This window comes from Carassius auratus, chromosome 37 (assembly GCF_003368295.1).
Source record: "Carassius auratus strain Wakin chromosome 37, ASM336829v1, whole genome shotgun sequence".
In the NCBI taxonomy this organism is placed as follows: domain Eukaryota; kingdom Metazoa; phylum Chordata; class Actinopteri; order Cypriniformes; family Cyprinidae; genus Carassius; species Carassius auratus.
Genome location: NC_039279.1, coordinates 10,798,680 through 10,819,061, shown reverse-complemented (window position 1 = coordinate 10,819,061; position 20,382 = coordinate 10,798,680). Strand labels below are relative to the sequence as shown.

The following is a 20,382-nucleotide window of genomic DNA, read 5'->3' as shown; positions in this document are numbered from 1 at the left end:
AAGACTTTTATTGTGCAAGAGTATGTTTCGACTGTGACAACTTACCCCACACAGGCTACTCAGTACTGCTGCATATTGTCACAAAAGGTTAATACGTGTAAACAAACTGTATTTTTTTTTCTGGGAAAACAATGGCAATGTCAAACACTTTTATAATTAAAATACTTTTTTTTTCAATAAATAAAACACTATTTTTTTTACGGTCAATTTAAACATTATTTTTTATTATTATTAAATAATCAAATAAGATTCTCTCTTTCTTATAGCTGTTCCAATGGTCAAATAAGTAAATAATATTAAATAGTCTTTATTTTATTTATTTATTTTGAAGATAGTACCTTAGGTTATGGCTGTACAGACTGATTTCATTAAAACTAGTTTATAAATGTTCATTTTATTAAAAAGTGTGGACTAGCCAGTGCCCCCTATATTAAAAGTTACTGTCTACTTTTTACAGTGACTAGTTATATGACACGCAGCTTTCTCATCATGAATGAAAAAAGTAGCAGCTAAGATTGTGTGTTGGTGCGTGTGCGCGCTAAACAGGTGCACGCGTCAAACTTTCCCCGCCCCCATCCTAACTGTAAAAAAAAAAAAAAAAGGTTGAATGTTTAACATTGCGCTCTTCTGTGTGACGGGCTTGAAAATGTTTGTTTTGTCCAAAGACTCACACTTCTTTCAAACTGTCAATCAAAACAGATGTTCCTTTCCCTGCACATGGAGAGTTTGATCGGTGACCGTTTCGGACAGGCAGCAGCGCCGCAGGGAGCGAGTGGTGTGAGGGGCGGGAGTTGGCCAGAGAGGGGCATCTGAGCGCCAGAGAGAGAGGTATAGGAGCCAGAAGGTAATGTCGTAAAGCCGAGTGTCGTAAACCAGGTGCAGGGAGGGGAGGTGGAGTAGAAGGGAGGGAGGGGAGGTGTGGGGGCGAGAGGAGGTGACTCTCCAGCAGCATTTAGACACAGCGAAAGGATCATGGCGGATGGCCCCAGGTGTAAGCGCAGAAAGCAGGCGAACCCGAGGAGGACAAACGGTGAGTAAAAACCCTTCGCTTTGCTTGGCGACGGCTGCTTTCATTCAACTCTGGATTCCGGGCCGCTGGCAGAACTTCTCGAGCCCCACAAAGTGCTGGAAAGTAGCGCCGTGTTATAGCCCCTATCTGGTGTACCGTTATACCTGCCGCGCTCGCGACTCTCTCACCGCCTAGCGGCGCACAGCGCGAGCGCGGACCGTTATACGCAGCCAGTCCCATACAAGTGACTCTCGCTTTTGTTTCCCCTTTTATTTGTCTTCGCCTTGAGTTCACTTTATAAAGCCTTTGAATTCGAAAAATAATAAATAAAATCCATTCTATTCGAATCGTTTACGTTACTCCTGCTGACCGTCACTGTTGGATTTTCCCCCTTAGATTCGAACGAACTGAAACTTATTTTCTCCCTCAAAATGTACCTGTTTGGTCCGATGCGGGTGTTTTGGTTTCACGTGAATCAGTTTGAGCGATTGAAGTGGTGGAAATGCTTTCATAAATACATGTTTGGGAATAGAGCGGTTGCTTTAGAAGATTTTGATTTATTTTCGTTAACAGCAAACTTTGATATATGTGCAGTGGGCTGTTCCGCTGTCTGCGTGGTAGCAGGTAACGTTAGCTAGCGAGCTAGCAGAATCCTAAGAATAACCTTTATTAGGAGTATGCATTCATGTTAGCAACTTAGAATAATATTTATGTATACATGGCTTTATATCGCCGTTGTGACAGTTTGGCTTGTTGTGCTATCTATGGTAGAGCTACAAGTCTCACTTTTGTCATATAGCTCATAAGAAACCTGATCACAGCAGCACACTTGTTCTCTGTGTTGCTGCGGGATTGGAAAACAGTGGCATGCGTGCAGTTCGCGGTGATGTTTGACAGGGAAGTTTCTTCTTGAAGTTTACAAAGCAAAAAATGAGGGTGTGTTTATGTAACAGTCCTGCCAGTCCAGGCGTCCCTGCGGGATCGGGGCTCAGGGCTCGGGAGCACGATGCCGGTTACAGCAACCTGTTTGTGCAGCCAGCCTGCCACATTTCTAGTTGGGTGGTAACGCTGAAGAGAAAAGGAAAGGAATCTGAAGGGCTGTCTGCTGCTAGAACAACTGCTGCAGCCTATATAAGGAATGCGTATACATCCCGAGCAGCGCAGAGAGTCCTGATAAATCGCGCTGCTGCAGCTGGATTTACTGCACTGACAGTTTGTTTTTGGGGACTTTATGCATCCGCTTTGTAATGCACGTCCGTAGCTGTGTAGGTTTCGGGTTTATAACATAAAGTCGTTGCTCTTTTGAATTCTGACGATTTATCTGGTAAGCCGTGTCCAGAGATAAAGATGTGAGCCTGAGTAATTTTACGAAGGAAATCGATAGTGAGAAACATGAGGCGTGCTTTACTTATCGCTTGCGCGCGTGAGCTAGGAAATATAAACTCGAAAAAACATTTGCGTTCGTCCAAACTGTTAGATCAAAAGTGCACCGTTCTTCATTTCGTCTGTTCATCTGTTGTGTTAAGTGTCTTTATTTTTATTTATTTATTTATTTTTTGAGAAGAGATGAGCAAAGACACTTTTCCACAGGCTGACGCCATGCGCGCGCCTTGTAACGTAGCGGTTCTCTCAGCAGCATGCGCGTGTGTGAGCGACCTGTGCCTACCTGATCGGAGGGGAGGATAAAAATGTCACTTAGATTTTCTTAAATGCCATTTGGCCATCTCGCTGTTGTTTTTTTGCTACCTGAAATTGCTGACAAGGAAGGATTCCTTCTTTTTCTCTTTCTGAGATACATTGTCTCATTTTGAAAGCAGACGGGAGGCGTTTCTCGTGCGTTGCAGCAAATGTCAACTTGTGCAGGTATAAAAAAACAAAAAAAGACGTATGTGTAGTGTTTTTTCGCATGCCTTCTCACTCTCAGCTACTGTTGTCGTTGTTTTTAACTGCAGAAAGGATGGGTGCTTGTTATCATTAGGATTTCTATAGCGCTTAGCTACTCTAGAAAGCATCGCTATGTTATAGGTGCTGGAGCATCGCTCATCATCTTTTATGAGATAAAAGCACAGGCGTGTTCTGAAATTGTTTCGAAACCTAGAATGATTTTACATCATGAGGCTTTTGGGTCATTTTGCAGCGCTTTTCCGCGGTGTTAGGTTGATATAAGTGCTTTGTCATGGGCGTTTGGCTCTGCTCACCGCACTGCAGGTATCTGAACGCGGAGACGCACCTGAGCCGTGCAACAGCACCTGCTTGAACATGTTTTATCATATTAACACCTCCAGTTAGAGCTTTTGATGACGTTACGTCATTTAATTTTAAACTCAGTCATTCTGTGATAAATAAAGCTTGTTTTATAATTTTAATCTAAATCACATAAACCACTTCTGCGCACAATAATTTAAGTTCGTTCTTTTATGAACGCACGCTTGCGCTTTATGCGTCCTGACCGTTTATTATTTGAAGTCAAGGGCTGACCTCGGAGCGCACCCGCAGAGTATCAGCGCTCCCGGCGCGCAATGAACGCTCCCTGGCTGTGCGCGTCCCTGCGTCATTAACATACGCCCCTCCCTCTCCGCGCCCCCGTGAGGACTGTTGCTCAGACCGTGTATAATTGGAATGCGGCCGCCTGAGTGCTTCACCGTTTGCTGTAAAGGCCAACAGTAAATGTTCAGTGGAAGCAAACGGTCTTCAAGATGGATTGACTTTGTGTTTACCATATGTAGCCTACCTTCAGTGTAATGACCATAATCAAGATGAATGGAATGTTTTTAATTTCAACTCACTTACTTGAGAACTATTTTGAATCGGCCACAGAAGGCTTGTACACTATAAACTATCTAAGTTCTGTGATATGAACAATACTGAACTGTTTGTTCATTTTTCGGCTCTTAATTATAATTCACACAACCTTCATTGCCTTAAAAATCACACATAATTAAAATCTCCCCCTTAGGTCTCCTGTGAAGTTGCTTGATTGTGGCTCTTATCAGACGGCCTAATTGTTGGCAACATTGCTGTCTTGTTGAAACACACATGGAGACATGCTGCAGCAATGAGACTAATGGTTACAGACACTTGGGTATCAAAGATTCAAAAAGTTTCCAGTTGGCATTCATAAGAACATATAGAGTCGACAGTTTGTGTCTAGAAAGATTATAATAGCTCATTAAGGCAACATTAATTGTTTGAGAACTGTAAAATAATTTTTATATGCTCTTAACAGGTCATATGACTTGCATTTACAGATTAGTGTGAGCCGATCCAGTAAATATGGCAATACCTATACCATTTTACCAATCTTTTTGTGTGTGTGTCATCAAATAAAATGTTCTTGACTCTCATGTACGTTCATTTGGAGCATTTGTAAAGGTTACAGTGGTTTCTACACAGAGGCTGAAGGGGGAGGTGATTTTTTTCCTTGGTGCTGAAGCTTTTAGACACTTTTTTAGCATGTGACAGCAGCACTTCACCATCAGGTGAAAAACCTGTGACGTGCCTGTTGCTTCGACTCAAGGTAGAGTGTTAACCCTGAGATGAGCTGTTGGGCAGCTAAAGAATGTTTTACCATCTAGAGAATTCATTAGTTCTTTTGGACTTTTTACCCTGTAGACTTGACTGAATGGCCTACTCTCAAAACAAAATGTGCTAATTTCTATAGAGCTAAAGAAGAATGTAGATTTTCACTCATAATTGTGTAAATCTGTAGTAAAATCAGCAACCTTGAGGCCCAGGGAACAACCCACAGATTTGGACTCTCCATCTTGGATTGGAATGCTAAAGAGTCAACAGTTTTTCAGAGTATTTAAAGCTGTCTCAGGTGAAGTTATCTGCAGAATGCGAGGAAGGTGAACTGTGTGAAAACATCTTGAAAGCTGTGTGGCTGTGCAGTACAGCCTTAATCAGTCTTATTTTAAAACACACCTTGCTTATATCACCAAAAGCTCCAAAGGCGGACAAGAGAACATCTCAAGTATTTCACTTCTTCTCATATCTATTCCCAAAATGCTAGATTTCTTGGAACACTTTTATTGAGCTACTAAGATGATTATTCAATTGTGTGCCAGTGTGTTTTTTCTTCACCTTTTCGTGTGGGACTTGTTCTAACGATGTTCCCAGCCACTTGGGGTTCTCGTGGCACACAACATGAAGGCGATCGGGGCTCAAGCTGTAAACATGAAGGTGCTAATAGTCCGCAAGATGACAGGTGTTGATCACAGGCCAGCTCTCCTTCTGTCCCTTCCTCCTTTGGCTCTCTCCGAGAGCACTGGAGGGCAATTTGAAACCTCCCAGTTTGGGAATAGAGGAATGTGGCTGACCGGTATTAGCATGGCTAAGAAAATAAACATGGCAGCGGCTGTTAGGCGCGCTGTGCTTTGTAGTGGCTTTCTAAAATGGAGGTTATGTTTCAAAAGAACTTTAGCAAGGCTGTATTTTTATACCGAGACATTTTAGGGGAAGGATTTACGCCTCTGAAATGAGCAGAACCCGCAATGCGTTGGGTACAAATACACCCAATGAATGATGAGAAGTATTTAGCTTGTTTACTGTCAGTACCTTTGGAGAACTATGGCCTACGTCAGGCTACTGCCAGCTCTGTGATAAAATGGGTGTTGCGGAATTTATTTGGCTGATAAAACTTTAATTACTGCGCTGGGCTACTTTCACACCCCATACCAGACTTTCTAAAGCAATGAACACACATGCTTGTTTTTCTCATACTCATGCACATTAAGTTGACGATTTATAGTTTATATTTTTTTATGCATTTGTTTTTCTGTTGGTGTATGTGAGTTAGGAGGAGCGCTTTGCTGTGGGATATGCTATAGGGTATTTTAAAATCCATCTGCTAACATTTAGGGTCACTGGTGCACAGGGTTCAGCCGTGGAGGCAATTTTCATTAATTCATCATGCTTTTGTTGACTTCCTCCAAAAGTCCATCTGAAATGCTCTCTCCTCTCTTCTCTGTCCGTCTCTTCTCCTCTTTTGACCCTTTCTCTGAGACACAGTAGCAGGGTGATGTTTAGTGACCTCTGCCATGGGCGCCCATGCATTGGCTCAAGTATGACTTCACTTTCCCCCCCTGTGCCATTGTGAGGCGTCCAGCGTAACAAATTGGCTGTGTGTTAAAGTCCCCAACACACACACACACACACACACAAATACACACTGAGTGAATAGATTTCTAGGTAACAAAGCTCAGAAGCAACCCTTGTTTTTTTTCGTCTTACCCCCATTCCCTTTCGGTTTGCCCCCCCGTGTGGAGGTCACATGGGGGAGGGATTTGTTGAAGATGGGGGTCAGTGTTCTGGAGGCCTGCTGAGGTGACAGTGAAGGACTGTTGTAAACTGGCAAGATAGCTCCTCTTTTCTCCCTTCCTGTGCTTTGGATAACAAACATGGCTTCCTTCTGGTCAAGGGCCGGTGTGTGAATGTGTGGTGTGTGTGTGTTTAAACATGTGAAAAACACTGTATGTGTCTGAGGACTTTGTAGACAGTGCGTGGTGGTGCATTTCTATTTGACTGAGGTCCAGTTTGTGTTTTATTTCATTGTACATGTTTGTTCGCTTCTCTTTAGAAGGGTCAGAGAAGGAAATTGGCCCTTTTGTTTTGTTGATTAGGTGGATGAAAAGGAAAGAAAGGGAAATGGGACTCAATTATAGGCAACAGTGATAGCCACTCAGGGCTTAATACTACATACAACACGAGACCCCATGCACGTGCAATGTGACTTACTCCAATCTTCAAAAATGTGTTGTTGGTAAGATATTTTTTAGAAAGAAATGATCTCCAAGGCTGCATCAATTTGATCAAACAAATATACAGTAATATTGTGAAATATTATTAAAAAAATGTAAATTAACTATTTCTGTTTTAATATATTCTAAAATATAACTTATTCCTGCGATTGCAAAGCTGAATTTCTCCAATTGCTCAAGTTCAATGATCCTTCAGAAATCATTCTGGCATGCTTATTTGGTGCTCAAGAAACATTCTTATTATTGTCAATGTTATATTGTGGAATACATGATATATTTATATATATATATATATATATATATATATATATATATATATATATATATATATATATATATATATATAATTTTTTTATTTTTTTAGGATTCTTCAATAAATTGAAAGCTTAAAAGAGCAGCATTTATTTAAAAAAGATAAAATAAAATGATTAATGTTTACAAAACGTCACTGTCACTTTTGATCAAATCAGTGTGCCTTTGCTGAATAAAAGTATTTATTCATTTAAAATAAAATACTATAAAATAAAAGTCTTGAACGGTACTGTATTTTTGAGTGAAACTGAATTTTAAATAGAAAATAATTTTTAATTTTATACTTTAAATTTATAAGTCAAGATATATTTATATGTATATGGCTATTTGGATTGACATTAAATAATATTCAAATTAAATTGAAATTAAAATATTAAAATATACAGCATTGGTTATGCCATAACCACGAAATCATCCTCTATCCTGTAAAGAAACCAGATCCATACACGGTTCATTTCAGGTGCTTCCTAATTCCTGTAGCTCTGTCCAGATCTGGCTCTCAGCAAACAGCCCTCCAAACATCTCTGTGCTTTTACAAACGGGGATTAATGATCAGCCCGGTCACTGGTCCCACGGAAGGAGAGGAAGCATTACTCCTAAAGAAAAACTTTCTCTTTATTTCTCTCTCCTTCATCTCTCCCTTGTTTTCATTCTCCTCAGAAGGGCCCAGGTTTCATGAACCCCCTTTTTAGCCTGCACGGTTGTACTTTATTGGTTGGTTTGTGTGTGTGTGTGCGTATTCTTAAGTGAGCTATTGTGTTTTAAAGCTTCAGCGAGGGGGAGAAAAGGGGTTTTGCTACCTATGCAGCGGGCCACGATCGGGCATAGAGGGGCTTAGCGGCAGAAGAAAAGGACTATTGAAAGAGTGCAGAGAGGGAGGGAACACTCTTTCTCCCGCTGCCTGTGGGAAACTACTGCCCATGCGGAGACACTCATTTGCATATGACCCATTCTCCTCCGACAGGAAGATGAGATGTGGAGGAATCCTTGTCTCTCTGCATGTCAGTGTGTAGGTGGAGCGTAGTCGCTTGTGATGGAGGACCAAGTGTTAGAGCGAATGGGTGTCAACAGCACAGTTCTGTGGACTTGAAGATCCTAAAGGAGTCTGGATACACACTAGTGGTCAAAATCAAATCTCAGTAACACTTATATACATATAATATAATAGATAATAGAACATAATAGAACTTTATATATAAATGAATGTGTGTGTGTGTGTGTAGAGCTAATTGCTAATAATAAAGACTATCCCTGACCTGAAAAGAAGCTTTTTTTGGTAGAATGAAAAAAACTGAGGAATACACAATACATATGTACTACATTTTTTTAATTCAAATTATCACATATATATATATATATATATATATATATATATATATATATAATATTGTGCATTCTCATTTACTCTATTTCAATATTTAGTAATTTAACATTAATTTAAAGTTAGTCTTTAAATACTCAAAAATAATAATAAAATAATTTAATATAACTGCTGAATTTAAACTTAAATCTAATTTTAAATGTATTTTTTATTCTGGACATTATGATTTTTGATGCTCTTGTTCATTTGTAGCATTTATTTTAAATGTAATTTTAAATTTATTATTTATTTAATACAAATAATTGTTTTCATATTTTTAATTAATTGATTTAATTAATAGAATATTTAGACAATTTATACATTTTTGTATGATATCTTTTTATATATATAATTTAATTTTAATAACAAAAAAATCTTTTAATATGTAATTTATCTGCCATAACATAAATCTAATATCAGTATCCATAATTGTATGCCATAATTTTAATATCTGTGAATTCCTAAAATGTACCTTTTATAAACCACATTATGTATTTATTTATATTATTACTGCAGATAATTTTGTCTTCCAAGTACAGCAAAGTAAACCCACACACTAACACACGTACAGCTCAGCCCTGGAATAGCAACAGCCATTTAAGATCATTCACAAGTATTGTGCTGTCTGGACCCAGCAGCACACATTCCACAATCAGTGTGTGTGTGTGTGTGTGTGTTTCCTATCAGTCTTAATTGTCTGCAGTATGTCACTGTGTTGTGTTGACCTCATCTAATAGAGTGTGTATGAAATAGATTCTCATATGAACAGGTGTGTTAGGTGTATGACCTCATCTAATACAATTATCTATCCCAACGTGTGTGTGTGTGTGTGCGTGTGTGTGTGCAGGCATGGTGGGAAGGTCGCTGCCACATCACACAGGAAATTAAGACTTCACTCCCCTTCTTCACTCCTCTACTCTTTGGGGATATTATATTTGTGTGTACACCTGTCCAAAAGACTCCGATCAGAGCCTGACAACTTAAGTGGCGTGTGAGTCTACAAGCTTGTGTCTATGAGTGCGTGCACCTGTTAGCGTTTCTTTAGTGCACCTGAGAATATGAGTTGTTGTTATTGGATTGTGTGGGGTTAATTTTGTGCATCTGTTGTGCTGATATACATTTATTGTTTTTAATTATATGACTTGGGACATCTCTTAAAGACTAGGATAGTCACTGGCATCTCTCATTGTCTCTCCTTCTCTCTCTCTCTTTCATGTATCTCCTGGCCTTAAACCCAAAGTTTGTGTTTAGCTGTTTACACAATATAAGCCTATACTGGGTTTTTCCTGGACTCTGTTTTCAGTAGATTGTGGTGTAATCTAGTAGTTAAAGATCTGGGCTGGTAATCAAAATGTTGCAAGCTCAAATCCCAGAGGAGAGATCCATGAACGAACACCACTGAGCTCTGGAGCGAGCCACTTAACCTTAGGTTTCTCCAGGAGGATTGTTCCTGTAACTGAAGGTGCAATTACAGCGCTCACCAAAGTTTTTGGATGCCAAGGAGAACCCCTAAACATGATGGTCCCCTTGTGAGGGATCACCTCACTAAAACATAAACGCAGCTATATATTTTCCTGAATGGACTCTTTTCACATTTCTGGGGTTCTTAGAAGCAGAAGTTGTCACAGTTGGGTAACCGGTGAATAGAAATGTTTTATTAACAAATGATTTTGCTTTCGCATTTTCACCAATTGCAAAAAAATAAATAAATAAACAAATCAATAAATGATAAAGTTTCTATGCCAAACAGTTATCATTAACCAGTTCTCTGTCATTTAATGCAGAAAGTCAGTAAACACAAAGTACAGTGTTGCAAATGTAAGTTAAGATTTAGATTTATTATTTTATAACTGTGGAAATGCGTCATCACATCTGGTGAGAAAAGGGTCTAACGAAGACTGTTGTATATTTTATGAAATTCTTTTTATACATGTTTTAAGGCATAACATTAAATAATTCTGAAATGAAGTTGGCTTTAACATTTTCATTGTACTAAAGCAAATTGTTGCAATTTTTGATTTTAGTGTAAATGAGATGAACCAAAAATAATTTAGAGAGTTTAGACTGTCACAGAGAGAGGTATGATATCTGTCAGATTATATTGATTTAAAAAACAACTTTCATTTAGTGTAATTCTGTTTTGTTCTGTTCAGTGCGTAATATGGACATAGCAAAAGAAGAGCAATGAAACTCTTATCACCGCCTAGAGTGCTTTTCTTATCTTTTTATCCCCAAACTCTGCTAAAACCGAAATGCTGTGTTTTTCAAGTCTTGAATCTTACCAGCTTCACGCTCACATCCAATCCCCATATTGCATCCATAATAGGCAACAACCTGCAATATCTCTCGATTGATCCACAAGGCACGCCAGTCTCTTCTGCACAGAAACAGCTCCTAAAGAGCATCAACACACCTTCATCCGTCACCATCCCCTTTTCAACATTTGCAGCCCTGTTGCATCAGAAAGCGAAATTACAGCTAAGAAGTAATGCATCCTCATTTAATGCTTTCAGCCCTTATCTCATCAAAACAATGCTAAGAAGATAATGATGAATATGCCGTATACTTTTATCAGCTCGTGCGGCCTTATGAATACAGCTCTTACGCTGGCGAGCAGCTGCACTGATAAGGTGATCTATCAAAGTGATGTATGAAATGTCAGGGATGCTGGGAGGCAGCGTGAGATCTCTGTTCTCTGAGGGTCTGAGGAGCTCTGCAAGGGTTTGATGTGTTATGATTTGAGGGGGTACTTGTAATGCATCTCTATCCACAGCCCCTGGAGATGTGTGTGTGTGTGTGTGTGTGTGTCCTGTCCATCTGAACTCCCTGGAGAAGTGATTGTATAAGTAGGATGTTAGGTCCTACTATGAGTGTGTGTGTATTAGTCGCATTGTTAAAGGCTTTCCGCTACAGCAACTGTCAAGACTGGTAAACATCTAGAAAGATGCAATGGGGAAAAAAGTGTAGCCTTTGCAAAAAAGAGCTGAATCCGCCATGCGTGTGCAGATAGAAATGTATAACTAGTAGTGGTCTGTATTTTATTAATGTGACACATTACAGCCTCGCATACATAAAGTATAATAAAACAAGATGCTGTCACCCCTATTAAAATGCTTCTTAGGGGTCTATCCGATCTGTTAAACATGCCAGTGTGTGTGTGTTGGCGGAAAGGCTTGTCATGTGATGATAAATATGTTTCAACGGTGTTTAGCAAACTGTTTGTTTCTGCTCTCCAGCTCCATATGTTTGCCTCAGGTGTCATTTGTCCATGTGCTAAATGGCATCTTGTTAATTTCTCCCCTCCACTAGAATAATTATCTTGGGGTCCCGTGTGAGGCCGAGGGGATGTCATTGCAACATATCCTTTTAAAACCACCCTAATGTGAAGCAGATTTGGTTTGTACGCTATCTCTGTTCACGATCCGGACATCTTTTAAGCGGTGATTGTTCACCTCTGCTGGTGCTGTCAGACTCCTCCACCCCTCCTCTGTCCGTCTGCACCTGGCACCTGATGGTATCAGAGCCTCCCAGCACATGTCACAGCCAATCACAGCGCAAGGAGTGGTATCCCTCCTGTATTTGCAGTACATAGTATTTGGCCTTGCCAAGTTTACCTGATAGTTACCTGATACTGAACTGGGGTTAGACATCAAGAGCAAATAAATGGCTTGTGTAATAATCTTGCTTCATGCCTTGATCTGATTGGTGGTTTATTTCTTGGCTTTCTAAACAGTTAAACTGAAATGATGTTTGCAGTCTATATTGCGCGATTTTATCCATCGGGAATTAATTGGATTGAGGCAGAGTAGTTTATTGCATCATGTTTATAAGCATTTTTAATTTGGAATAACATAACAATCGTGCATAGTAAGTGTGCATTCAGATAGTAAAGGAGGTCAGTTTTGATTTGGTGTTGATTTTAAGGATGATCTCAGAAGTGTTTTTGGTCAGTTTTAGTGGATTTGAATTCAGCTGGGAAATGCTACAGCATTCAGAAGCCAGTGTGTGTTTTTTTGCTCATTGTGTGTGTGTTCGCCGTGCTAGCGATGATGCTCTCTGTCCAAACCGGCAGATTAAAGTCCACCTGTCCTGATTCAGGTGTTTGCAGTCAAACAAACGCTGACCTTGCCATGTTCACCTGTGCGCTGTGTTTACCTGGTTACAACACTGACAAGAAGCGATGACTGAACTTGGGTCCAAAAAACTGCAACAAATAGGAAAGTTACTCAGTGTATTTTTCTATATTTGCACTTCACATGAAGCACATGTTTATCTAAGTTTCCATTTGAGCATTTGATTTACATTTATTATTTGTTTCAGAAACACTTTACAATACGGTTCAATTAATTTATCCTTTAGGTATCCTGAACTTATGAATAGAACTTTTACAGCATTTATCTATTTGGTTAATACCTACATTTTTAACATTTAAAGTTGTATAAATTAACATCACGGAATGATTTATGAATTAATAATCAACAATAGATTAAAAAAAGATTAATAAATCCAGTAAACTATGCTATTCATTGTTAGATCATGAATATTTTTCTAATACTCTTGCGCTCAGCTCCATGTTTTATACTTAAAAACTCCGGGGATTCACTAAACATTATCAGCACACTTTCATAATGTGTTTGAAAACGTTGTTAGACCTTTTTGTTCTCACAATGCTTTCACAGTTCTTCTGCAAGTCCCAGTTTCCCTGAACAAATCCACTACACTTTTTCAATGTCCTTTAATGTTCCCGGCCTCCCTTAACACTTAAATAACATAATCACAGTGCTTTCACAACATTTCCCCTGCTCTTACAGAGTACGGCAGCTGCCGCTCGGCTCCCCGTCCAACTACAGCAGGTGCTGCAGGCTCACAGGAATTCTGCTACACGTCTCATAAATAAATCCTGACAGAGCGAGAGAGGAGACATGGTAACCTTTGATGATTTGGAGTGAAAGACTTCAACAGACATGGATTCTGTATTACTTTGCTTAAAAAAAAAAAAAACAGGGAAAAGAAACAGGTCAGTGAGGCAGAGGAAAGGAACGAGACTGTTAAGATTGCGCAAATGGAGTGATGCGTGAGCCAGGGTGTGTTTGCACAAAGAGAATCAAAAATAAAAAAAAGATAATGCATAATGTCCTGTTGTCCAGTTAGCCAACGACTACACAGCAGTGCTTCTGTATGAAGGCACCTCATAAGCAAACTGATTTAAAAAAAGCTTCCAAGTTATTGTCAATCAGTTGTTAAAAAAATTATATTTATGAATGATATTGCTTCTTTCAAGCCAAACCGCTCACACGTAACTGTGGGATATCATAGGCAGTGCTATATCATATGCATGTACAGTACAGTACAGGGTTCGGGTGCTTTTTCGACCAAAAATATTAATATACGATTGATATTTTTGCTGAGATGACTTAAAATGTGCATGTAATGCCTCTTCTACAGAAGTGTGCAAGACATATGACAACATTTATAAGATTCATTGAAGAGGAGCTCAGACTACACTCAGTGGCCAAGTGATGCTGACATAGTTATGGTCCATGATATTGGAACAGGTTTTGTGTAATAAACAATTCTTTGGGACTGTGTGTAGTTCTCAAGTTGGAAAAGACATTTAGTTCCCACTTTAAGTGAACCTTAGTGCCCAGGACATTTACAAGATGGATTAAAATGCTGATAAAGACAAGAAAACATGACTGAAATGTTGAAGTGTTTTTTTTTTTTTTTTTAAGAATAAAGAAATAAAACATGTTTATTCTGCAGCATTTAGTTTGGTTTCTTATAGGAGCCAATGTTTTTTTTTTTGTCTGGAGCCCTGGTTTTCAATTTATCAAGTGCCGTATGTGTATGTATGAACTCTCAAGATCAGTGAGAAACAGAAAGACACTGGGACTGCAAACAACGATTGAAAAAAAACCCCATTGTTTTTATGATCTGCCAATTTTATATTTTATCATGTGTCCATTTTTCTTGCTCCCTTAAATCAAGCTTTTAAGCTTAGTTTAAACTAAAAGCATGGAGGTCACAAAAAGGATTTTGTTTAATTTTTTTAATAAAAGGCAAATGGATGTGTTTGGTTAATGGATGCAGAGGAGAGGATGAAAGAGTGCTTGTGAATTCAAATCAAATAGCAGGGAGGGCATTGTTCTGTTCTCTAGGAGTTTATAATTCCATGAAAGAAAACCAGGCGACTGTGTTAATTGCGCTGTTAAAAGCTGCTAACATCATCAGGAATGACACTGAATAAGTGTCTCAAAAAGTGGCGGGATAATAATTAAGAAGTGCACATTAATCAGGTTAGATTGGGCATGAATATACATGTGTAAAGTGATTAATTGAATCATTACTGCGGTCCTCTACCCCAATTTTGCTTTCCTCAGAGGTTATTTACAAAAGGCAGTGGTTACTGATGCTTGGACATGGCATATTTTTTAGCTAAATGAATCTTTTCATCAATCTGTCTGTAAACTCATCCTTCACTGATGGTACCAGCTGGAATTGCACTCTAATGGGAATCTTTTTATGAAAGCTAGTGATAGTGATTGAATAGTGATTGATAGAAATAAGGAATCAACCATGCATGTATGCACATATTGTGAAAAATTGTTACAAGTTCAGATAAATGTTTTCTATTTTAATGTATTTTGAAATATAATTTGTTATTGTGAGGGCAAAGCTGAATTTTCAGCAGCCATAACTCCAATAATTACATCCTTCAGAAATCATTTTAATATGCTAAGATCCGTTTTTTTTTTTTATAATACAAAAGTCTTTGCTGTAATTTTTCATCAATTGCAGAATCTTGATCCTTGCAGAAAGAAAGTATAATTTCTTGGAGAAAAAAATATATATATTTCTGAGCCAAGGCATTTGAATGGTAGTGTATCTTAATATTTATGTCATTTAAACACATAAAATAAAACAGAAGTAAAACATGAAGTAAAATGTTTTATTATATATTATACACTGTATTTACTTTTACTATTACATTTTATATTTTTATTTTATAGCAAGTACAATGCCACATAAAAGTGATGATGCAAAAAAAAAAAAAAAAATCAAACTGATTGATTCAGATGGACTCAACTCTTTTGGGCATTTTAATATGATAGTTAATTAATTAATTAAAATAGCTTTGTTTAGGACTCTCAGTGCAAAATCAGTGTAAAATATACTGAAAATATATGTTTTGCGTTCCATCCCTAGGATCCAAACATACCCTATAGGCGACAGGTCTGGTCCTACTTTGAGTGACCCCCATCTAGGCCAATGCAAACAAAACCAGGAAGAGACAAAGACAGATTACTTACCCAGGATGCGCAGTCCATAGGTCCTGCCCCCTCACAACAAAACAAAGTAACAAAAAACAAAGCAAACAAGGAAGTGCATGTAACTTTAGGAGAAGTGTGCGATTGCTGCAGACGTGACAGTATACTTTGAACACTGCAGAAGTTTAATTATGATTTCAATATTAATAGAATGAGACTGTCTCCCTCACAAACACAGTGTTGAAACGATCCCGACACACACTGGATCACTGTTTCATCCAATTCCTCTCACTAATACCAAATTCTTGCAACACTGGTTTTGAGGCAACACTGTGTGCATGCCAACGAGCCTCTGTCTCCTTTTGTGCTGTTTTCACTGACTGGCCTTATTCACGCGCTGGGATAAATAAGCCTCATTCATGACCGCTGAAAGCCTGAGTCTGCCCCTGCTGGCACAGACGGCCCCACTGCATGTTCCTGCCTGGCATCCGCTAGCCTAAGTGGGCAATGCCAGCCCAGCTCACCGTCCTGCCATCCTGATTGTGCTAAGACAATCAGTAAGTGAGAAATAATAAGACTTACATTAAGATAAGCTATCAATGCCCACCTCAGCTCATTTTTAGAAATATAGATCTAAAAATATAAATGTAATGTACCCTCTAAGAAAAAAAGTACAAAACTGTCACTGGGGCAAAATATACTAATTTGGGTAGCACTTTATTTTACAGTCCTGTTCCTCATGTACATACTATGTACTTATTATAGTAATTACAATAACTATGTAATAACTAGGTACTAACCCTAAACCTACCCCTAAACCTAACCCTACCCCATGTAGTTACCTTGTATTACCAGAACTTTCTTAGATAAATACACTGTAAGTACACTATAAGTACATGTTAGTACACGTACTGTAAAATAAAGTGCAACCCTAATTTGTATACTTTAGGTAATTATTTAATATTAATTAATTAATTAATATTTATTTATTTTTAAAGTACTAATATTTACTTTGAATGTACAATTGTGTACCATTTAAAGGAACACTCCACTTTTTTTTAAATAGTAATTTTCCAACTCTTTTTACAGTTTTTAATCCATTCAGCTGATCTCCGGGTCTGGCGGTAGCACTTTTAGCTTAGCTTAGCATAGATCATTGAATCTGATCTGTAATTACATTGTGTACTAAGACTGACAGAAAATGAAAAGTTATGATTTACTATGCCGATGTGGCTAGGAACTATACTTTCATCCCAGCATAATAATCAAGGAACTTTGCTGCCATACCATGGGTGCAGGAGGCACAGTGATATTTCACAGCGCCTGAAAAAGTCTCCAGCTAGTTTGTGTAGTTGTAGCAATAGCAGAGATGCTGGGGACTATTTTCAGGCGGTGTGTAATATCACTGCGCCTGCTGCTCCCATGGTATTATTGTGCTGGAATGGAAGGAAAAATATTGTAAATTTTTGAGTGAGATGCTAATAGTCTAATCAGATTCAATTATTTATGCTAAGCTAAGCTAAAAGTGCTACCGCCAGACCTGCAGATCGGTTGAATAGATTAAAAAATTGTAAAACTCAACTGTTTAATGATATAAATAAAAACCGAAATCTTCCACCAAACAATGTAGTTTCTCAGAAACCGTTGTGGGTCCAACAAAGAACAACACACAGAATTAAACAAAGATGAATGTTTGTAGTGTAATTTACAATAACTTTGAACGCAGCTCAACCAATCAGAATCAAGCACCATATCTGTTTTATAATAAGGTACAAAGATTAACTTTTAGTTTTTGTACCTTAGGGTACTGCCTTAACGGCAGTGTATAAAACTGATCATTTACTGAAAAAATATAAATTTGGTCATTTATTCACCCTCCAAATGATTTTTTTCTTATGCGGAACAAAAAAAAAAAAAAGATTTCTTGAATAATCCTTTTTACAACTGATTGATTAAAATTTTACAACTGATTTGTTTATATAATGAAAGTAAATAGGGTCCAAAACAACAATGTGTTGGACAAAACAATTCTAAATATATTCTTTTGTGTTCCACAGAAGAAAGAAATTCAGGTTTGGAACAACATGATGGTGAGTAAATTATGACATAATTGTAATTGCTGTGTGAATTGTCTACACTCTCATTGGCAGTCGCTGGGTTGCATCACTGTGTATTTGCATAAAGTTGAGTTTCGCTGAATTTTGTCTCATAGTCAACTAATAGTTGCTCATGTTGGATGAATTATCTTATTGAAAATGAATGACTTCAGCTCTCTTTGTCACTGCATATTGCGGTTTTGTTGATTTAGAAGTCTTGTTTACTGTATATCTTCCATTTGACAAGGAAGTCAGTGTCTTCCAGAGTTTAATGTGCGTGTTATCTGAAAAGGGGAAGAGAGAGCCACTATTAAGCAATGGTTGGACAAGCAAAGGACATTAAGAAAGAGGCCAGAAAAAGAAGAGGAATGAAAAGAAGAGGGAAACAGAAAGGGTGGAGAATGGGAATGCACCCATGAGATAAGGGTGTGAGACTCACATGGTTGGCCAGTGTGTGCGTGTGTGTGTGTGTGTGGTTGTGTGGGTGGATGATTTGGTTTGTGCATGCATTCCTAACCTCCACCTGAATGCTGACCTTACTCTGAACTGGACATGCATCTTTTTTTCTCATCAAAAAACTTGTTTACCCTGCACACTCAACCCAATAATGCACATTTCTCCATACTTCTGGCTTAGATGCACTCGGAAGGGCGATAAGATAAAAAAATCTGGCTCTATATGACAGTGGGAACAACAGGAAAAGTGAACGATGGAGGACAGGCTGCTTTGAGCCCGGATGCTAGAGAGAGTTTACTGTTGTCTCTTTACCTCTACTTGTAATTTTTGTGGTATTGTGTCTCATGAGGCTCACATTTGCTGACCTTTTTCTACCCACATTTTTGGTCTCGTCATGACACCGTTTACCACCAAAGAGAACTTTCAGAAAGCACAACACAAGTAGAAACTTGAACCGCTGACAATTAAGTTTCACCAACCAAAAAACCTGATATGTCTCTGATACTGAGAGCGATTAGGGATGCCGTTAGCTGATTTGAAATCTCTGAAGACTGGTAGAGGGGTCTGGGCTTGTGGTAAGCAGCCGAGGCAGACTGTACTTACCCTTTAATTTAGCCTCTGTGCAGCCAATGTGCCCTCAGCCTGAGCTGTCATTTAGAGCTGAGCCTTCTCTCTGTCCTAATCGAATCAAGGCTTAATAAATCTATTAAATCAAGCAGAATCTCTTTAGCCCTACAGACGCTGAGAATGTCTAGACGTTTATGGCCAGTATGCAATGCTGGACTTTTGGAATTTTGGATAAAAGCGTCTGCTAAATGCATACATTTAATTTCATTTTTAATTATAGTATTTAATTTAATAGTTATATTTAAGTTGATATGCATAACACACACACTCACATAAAATTGTATATATATATATATGATATAATGGTTTTAATTACTTTAATGTAAGTATAGCCATTATATTTAAATAGATACTTGATTATTTAATTTCATTATACTTATTCATATTTATTTTAAATTTTCTTTTAAATTCAGTATGTTGCATATATATATATATATATATATATATATATATATATATATATATATATATATATATATATATATATATACATGCAAAGTATTTTAGGATTTTGCATAACCTTTGACAATTTTTTGATAAAGGTTGATTTGACAGTTATTGATTTGCTGCGGAGTTAACTAGTGTGTGTGTGTGTATGTGTGTTTTATTATCTCAGTCATGCACCAGGTTGTCCCATGGAGTCTGGTAGCACTGAAGCATCCCATTTAGAGAGATTAACTTACAACAACACCATGTGTAATGATGATCTTGTGGCCTGGCTGGTTATTAATACGTAAATATGACAGATTAGTCTGCACGCAGACTCGCGCTTGGAGACCAGGATTACAGAAAAGCGCAGGAGTTTAACTGCATGCTGCTTGCCTCATACACACATACAGTGCACGCAAATAAACAGACCACCTGAAGCACACAGAGCGAGGATGATTAGTTCATGGTTAATCTTCTCTATTGAGGTTGATCTCTGTATGTCTGACGCCACCCCTCCCCCAATTTCACTCAAGCACAGCTCGCCAGATAACGGCCAGGTCAGACGCGCACATCCACAAACACGCTTGCACACTAAGCCTTTACATTAAATGCTGCCCACAGGACAGTTTTAGACCCCGCATTACACATAGAGTCACATGCACTGAACATTTAAACACCAGATGGATTGAAGGACATTAGAGGGAATCTGCATCATTTTCTTGCTTTGATAACTGTATGCTTGTTCGAATCAGCCATAGGCTTCCCAACTAGCTCACGTCAAAAGCCACGTCTCTCCCGTCACATGGTCTGCACAGGAAACATGATAATAGCGCCAATCATGCTGATTCAATCAGGGCTTCTCCTCGAGCATTCTGGAGCTAAATAGTTCATTGTTGACTACATATACTCACAACTCTTCGAAAACCACAGAAATCTAAAATCTGAAGCTCTAGGCTAATGTAGCCTACACGAAACATTAGGGGAAAGCAAAAGGATTCAGTAAAGTTGCTCTGTATTTTCTCAGTTGTTCGTTTTAAATATATATTGTTTATGTTGTCAGTAAATG

At 38.3% G+C, this 20,382-nt stretch overlaps 1 protein-coding gene across 3 annotated transcripts in view; it reads left to right on the top strand.

Annotated features, from left to right (window-relative positions):
• Positions 1 to 773: 773 nt before the first annotated feature.
• Positions 774 to 20,382, top strand: part of LOC113056169 (zinc finger E-box-binding homeobox 1-like) — a 58,264-nt gene continuing 38,655 nt past the window's right edge. The window contains exons 1-2 of one of the 3 annotated variants that reach the window (XM_026222733.1): positions 774 to 1,030; positions 17,766 to 17,798. In XM_026222733.1, the coding sequence (XP_026078518.1) occupies positions 973 to 1,030; positions 17,766 to 17,798 (91 nt within the window). In that variant the 5' untranslated portion in view covers positions 774 to 972. Of the gene's footprint in view, positions 1,031 to 1,095; positions 2,873 to 17,765; positions 17,799 to 20,382 lie in introns of those variants that run through there. The other 2 variants (XM_026222734.1, XM_026222735.1) reach the window with 2 other exon arrangements.